Source organism: Falco cherrug, unplaced genomic scaffold (assembly GCF_023634085.1).
Source record: "Falco cherrug isolate bFalChe1 unplaced genomic scaffold, bFalChe1.pri scaffold_41, whole genome shotgun sequence".
Classification (NCBI taxonomy): domain Eukaryota; kingdom Metazoa; phylum Chordata; class Aves; order Falconiformes; family Falconidae; genus Falco; species Falco cherrug.
Window position 1 is genome coordinate 637,925 of NW_026599482.1, and position 6,000 is coordinate 643,924.

The window sequence follows — 6,000 nt, forward strand, 5'->3', positions numbered from 1 at the left end:
TAAGTTTCTGCATTTTAGTTTTGATTACACCTTGCAAAATTTGGTATGTTTTCACCGCATTCTCACACCCACCTCCCACCCCAGAAGATTCTACCTGAGCAACATAGCCAAGTTATCCTTTAAACTTAAAGCAACGAGCGTCACCCAGCGAGAGAGATCTCCATATTCATGTCTAAATCTACGCTGGTCTCCCTCAGCTCCCCTACAGGCAGTACTTCAAAACAGGCACTTCCAGGACACCAGTAATCCTACCCCAAGACAAACTCTAAACCGAGCAACGTGAACCGCGCCCGAGACGCCCCTTTCCTTCCCTTGACTACGGAAGAGGGCTGGGGCCTTAGCTGAGACAGAGACAACTACAATTCATCATGATGAGTTTCAGCCTATGCTCTGTAACCATAGAAACGCAAAGCGGGGACCACCTCCCACCTCCCACCCTAATGAAGCAAGTATTCTGGATGAGGCTTGGAGCAACCTGAACTAATAGAAGGTGTCCCTGCCCACGGCAGGGGGGTGGGAACTTGCTGATCTTTAAGGTCCCTTCCAACCCAAACCATTCTGTGATTCTCAGGACACCTGCTCCTGGGAGAAGACTTAGTAGTTAGCAGCTGGTAAGGCAGGCTCCACACTTTGGCCACCACAGTAATCTCTGCATAAGGGGCACAAGGCAAGGAGCACGTGGCAGAAGTTGCCTGTCTCTTAAACATTTAAGTGTGTCTACAAGAAATGCCCAGCTCCTCAGAACCCTTCCTTGACAAAAATGACGTTATGGAAACTAGCGATTATTGCCTGAAATGTTCTCAGCAGAGGTCTCAGAAGAGATGCACAAAAGATGTAATGATTTCACTGTGTAGGATTTCTAAACAGGGACAGATAGCTGTCTTTGTGAAGGTGCGGCTGCCAAAGGAGGAGCAGGCAGAAGGAAAGAATAATAACTGAGCTTTAGTTTGTTCAAGGAAAGGGTCACTGTTCTGAATTTCAGAAGTTTTAGGGAAATTAAACAAACACACCACAAAACAACAACAAACAGACCACCACTCCCCAGAAAATAACCTATCATGTGATTTTTCCAATTCAAGGTAAGGGCAAGGAAAAGAACAGTAATTTGCTTCAACTCCTCTTCTGAAGAATAAAAACACTGAAGCGAGACTGATTTACTTTGTAATCAAGTGATTAAGTGAGACTGACAATTGTGGCAGAAATAATTTCGAAAAAAGAAAGGAGCCAAGACTTTTGTACTTTCTAGTCTTCAGTGCATAAAAAAATACAACATAAAGAAGCTAAGCAAGAAAAAAAAATTTAGATACAAAAACAGTACGAGCAGAATGAAATATTCTACACCAGGAGTCCTCAAACTACGACCCGTGGGCCAGATATGGCCCCCCAGGGTCCTCAATCCGCCCCCCCGTATTTACAGAACCCCCACACCACCCCCACCCCCACCGGGGGTTGGAGGGGGAAACCAAGCAGCCGCAGATGACTTCCGGCCACCTAATCCGCGCGCCGGCCCCCTGTTTAGAAAGTTTGAGGACCCCTGTTCTACACAATACGTTTGACTGATCTTTAAGGTTTAAAACCTTAACCTGGAAAAACATGAGACCAAGGCCTAGGATACTACTTCTTAACAAGGTCTCAGTGCTTTAATATCATTGTCCAAGTTTTGCTTAATTGAAAAAACAAAAATGAAAGTTAGCCTCACACCGACTAGTTTTGGACAAATGTCTTTCTCCTCGCCCTTTCACCTCAACAGAAAGGCTATCCAGAAAATCACCAGGGGACACGCAAAATCTGGAGGAAGGACACGAATAGCAAACAGAAACTCCTTTTGCTTTAAAGGTCCATCTTCCTTTTAGACTTGACACTTTCTAATTCTCACTTGAGATATACACATGGCAGAGTATTATAAAAAAATATTTGAAAGTCTCACTTTAAAATCTATTTTCGAAAAGCAAATGCAGAAATTTTTTTCCATACCTGTTGGACAGCAGGTTTGTGAGTACGGCACTGAAGATGCAGAGCTGCTACAATTTGCAATGGATGCGGCAACGCTTTGAGTCCCTTGCTGAAGTGGCGGAAGAGAAGCCACAGGCTGGAGTGTGTACGTGGCTCCCGTTGGAAGCGTCTGGAGTACCGGAAAGGCAGCCCCTTTATCTGGAAAAGCTGGGGAAGCCCCTTGCCCTGGCAGCAACCCAAGTGGTCCCTGCTGGATCCAAGTGGAAGGGACTGGAGTCGGATCTAATCTTTGTGCTGGTGAAGTGCTGGGGGCTCGGCACGAGGTTGCCGTGTAGGAGTAAGGAGGGAAAACACCTTGACCGTAAAGTTGATGAAACTGTCCTCCAGTCAGCAGTCCTGCAGTGGGTACAAAATAAAGCGAAACAAGTGTTAAGGAAAGGAGTTTTCACAGGCAAAGAAAGGCAATATGAGGAGCCAAGGCTCTACAACATGATTTGGGAAGACTGCCTTTGCTCCAGCATACTTAACCCAGAAAGGAGACTGTACTCTTAGACCCGAGCATGCAGGAACTGCTGTGCGGCACACGAGTGAAGCGCCAACACAGGTGTCTGCGTAGCATTCAACCTCCTTAAACTGGCAGTAACGAGTTACCCATATTTAGAAATGTGCCATACATCGGAAAGTGTAGTAACTTACTAAACCAAACAAAAGCAATTTTGAAAGTACTGTGTGTTAAATCAGACAATACATTTTAAAAAAGGGACATCATAAAGCAAGATTTGACCAAACTCCACTACTGACAGCTCACAAACAGCTAAGGGAAGGGCAATGTCAAAATCCTCCAAAGGACTTTGCAAGTACTTTATGACAAGTCATTTATTTGGTCAAGAAAAAAAATTCAAAGCCAGTTTTTCCTCAGTCAGCTCAACTAGTTCAGTGCAGACTAAAATATGCCAGACTTTGCCATTTTGTTATTTCCTAGATAGTCCTTTTATTCTTCTCTATTATTTTACAGTTTCCTCTCTCAGACAGTTACTGTTTCATGAAATGGTATTTGCTTTTATACCATGACAGCCCAATTTCTGTTTTGGTGACTTTGTGGAAACACTGACAGTAACACCGCAAACGCCTGTGCTCATTGATTTCTCTAAGAACTACTGCATTTGTGACTCCCCTGCAGGATTGCATTTAGCCATGAGAATTACGAGTTTCAGGATGGTTCACATCAATAGGGTTGATCTAGAAGCCAGGCTTTCTCAGACCTGTAGTTTCCAATTCTCACTCAAAAGGACTTTTTTTAAAAATAGCCTCACATTTACCTCTTGCACTCCTCTGATGAAAACTAATTCAAGAAATCAGTAACATACAGTCATTATTCTGCAAGTTCACATTTAACCATTAAGAATCACTAAATAAATACTAGCTGACCCTGAAGATTTGCTAAGACTTAACGTATAGGACCGTTTATTTCCTGTTCAGTACTTTCACCATTTATAAACAGAGAAGGAACAGGGGTATGAAAATCCTTTTGTTTATATTTTACCTTTGGATAGGGACATGAAGATTATCTAGTTCTAACACATACACAAGACACCACAGGATGCCAAGTTACCCACCTCCCGTTGCTGTCCAGGAATTGTTCCTGAATGTTTAACACAGCGTTACATGCTGCAAGACATTGGGAACAGACTGACGCTTTGCAAACACAAGTATCTCTTATCTATCAAATTACCTCACATTTACAGCAAAGTCATGCCGCTGAATAGTCAGTACAGAGCGCAACAGTGCATTGTCAGCCTGTCAGAACTTGACTGCATAGAAACCCCAGTGTTTTCCTTGTTCTGTCTTTCTAGAAAATGAGACTCCTAGAGCAAAAACTCTGAAACTGCAGCCATCAAAACAGAGGACAAAAAATGAACAGGTCATCTCTTTCTAATAATTTCCTTTACCAATGGTCTGCATTACATCAAACCACATGTCACTGAAGTCTGCAATGACTCACCTTAGCCTTAACAACGTTAACATCAAGTCATTACTTTAAATGCTTCCTAGCCTCCCTACCGAAATAAGTTCCATCCCTTCTCCGATGCTTCATTTTGTTTTCTTGGTATTGCACGTGCAGTTCCACACACATCACGGAAAACACCACTTGAATTAGATGACAGTCCCTACCCTGACACAGTAACCACGAGCATGGTGATACCCTACTCTGCTCTAAATGCCAGCCGGTGCTGCAGAGAGCAGTACCGTCAACTGCTTCTCCTCTTCCCCTGGTCGCACAGTCCTGCCGCTTCTCCTACACCGCGCCTTACAGTCCTGCCGCTCCTCCTACACCGCGCCTTACAGCTCTGCACCCACGGGGTGCATCACCCGGGTCCAGGAGCCAGCCACAAAAAGGCTGTTGAAGTCTTCTCCGATCGTTGCGCTGAACCAACATGTTGCTGTATCAGCTGCAAGGAAGATGACAGTTAACACGCCACCAAAGGAATGGGAAGCAGGAGTGCTCTTCTGGCAGCAGCCCACAGTTAGAGCAGCCCAAGAGCACTGCAAAGCAAGATATTCACATCTGCCTTACACAGCGCCAGCTACAAAGCTTTCGGGCCGATACAAAACGTGTGGAATAATCCTGAGGGCTCAGACTTGTCTTGGGAAAACTCAGATCCTCTCAAAGAGCGTTAGAAAGAAAGAAAACACGTTCTAGGGCTTTTCAGCAGTATTATTTTCTAATTAGCTCTCACCTACTCATGCAATCCGTTTTAAAAACTGCATAGCTTGTGAATTCTTTTTCAGGAGACAACCGACAAAAATCTTACTACCAGGTCTTGCCTCCTTTGCACAAAACTAACACGATGCTCTAATTATCACTTCACATGACTCACTGTTTCGCACACAATTAATGACAGCTTATTAAGCACCCCTACTGATGGGCATCCTTACCGACGGGCAAGAAGCGGTAACGTTCATCTGGTAGAGCTGTGCCAGCTCCACAGAGATCGGGCAAGGGTGTTCTTAGTGTAGTACGCAATGGAGACTGTACTATAGTCTACAGGCAGCCTGAAATACATGTGAACCATGCTACTCATGCTTACTGGCAGCAGATCTACCTGCATAAACAACGACAGCTTCCCTACACCAGCTGAACTGAGATGCCACCGGCAAGGACAGGTAACCCTTCTCCCTCAGGGGAGTGCTGATTTCCAAATCCCATGCCACCCAGCGCTTCTCAAAAACCCACCAAGGCCCCACACGGCCCACTCCGACTCACCAGGCCTGTTGGCATTGCTGAGCGTCGAGGGCAGAAGCAGCGGTTGCCCGGCCAGTGGCGTGCCAAGCAAGCGCTGGAAGCGGTTGGGTGGGCGGCTGGTCACATCCAGGCCCGCTGCCATCTTCGCCTTGTTGCCTTTCGTCAGGCGCTTCAGGTGGACGAGGAGGTCGTGGCGGTCGCGGCAAAAGTGGGGGCTGCGGAAGCGATGCAGGGGCCCGGTGCCGTTGCCACCGTTGCCTTGTCCACCCTCTGGGCCCGGCCCCAGCACACCGCTCCCCGGCAACACCCCCACCTTGCGGAAGCCATAGAGACTGAGCTGTCGCATGAAGCTGCTGAAGTTCGTGGTCTTGAAGAAACCGGCGGCTGCCGCTGCCCCACGGCCACCCGGCTGCGCGGCGACGGCCGGCCCGGCGCCCAGCAGCTCGCACTCACAGCGCGGCCGGTTGATGACCAGCCCCCGGCCGGAGGCGCCCCAGCGAACGGAGCGGCAGCGCGGGCTGTTGACCAGCCGCCGCAGCCTGGCGGGGAAGGTGTCGGCACTGACGGGGCCGGGCTGCTGCGACGCGTCCGTGTCGGTAGGTGGCGCCAACGCCGCGCTCAACCGCCGCCCCGCTCCTCCGCTCCCCCCGCCACGCGCCGAACGGCACGTGCCCCGCCTGCGAGGCGCCGCCCGCCGCGCGCGGCCCCCGGCCCTCAGCCCCGCCGCGGCGCTGGTCCGCGCAGCGCCCCGGTCCCTCGGCACGGCACGGCCGCAGCCCGGCCCCCCCTCAGCTCGCCGGTGC

General features: G+C 48.6%; 1 protein-coding gene across 1 annotated transcript; it reads right to left on the bottom strand.

The window, feature by feature from the left end:
* Positions 1–1,578: 1,578 nt before the first annotated feature.
* Positions 1,579–5,635, bottom strand: LOC129735139 (heat shock factor protein 5-like). The gene is made up of 4 exons (XM_055700497.1): positions 5,511–5,635; positions 5,219–5,412; positions 1,975–2,349; positions 1,579–1,583 (listed from the first exon to the last, which is right to left on the bottom strand). The coding sequence occupies exons 1-4, from the start codon at positions 5,522–5,524 to the stop codon at positions 1,579–1,581; spliced, it is 588 nt and encodes a 195-aa protein (XP_055556472.1). The 5' UTR covers positions 5,525–5,635.
* Between the last annotated feature and the right edge of the window lie 365 nt (positions 5,636–6,000).

Excerpts from the sequence above, each read along its gene's own strand:
- LOC129735139 (XM_055700497.1), bottom strand. Across the intron at positions 2,350-5,218 it reads CAGCAATGCCAACAGGCCTG|GACTGCTGACTGGAGGACAG; the intron begins GTGAGTCGGAGT and ends TACCCACTGCAG.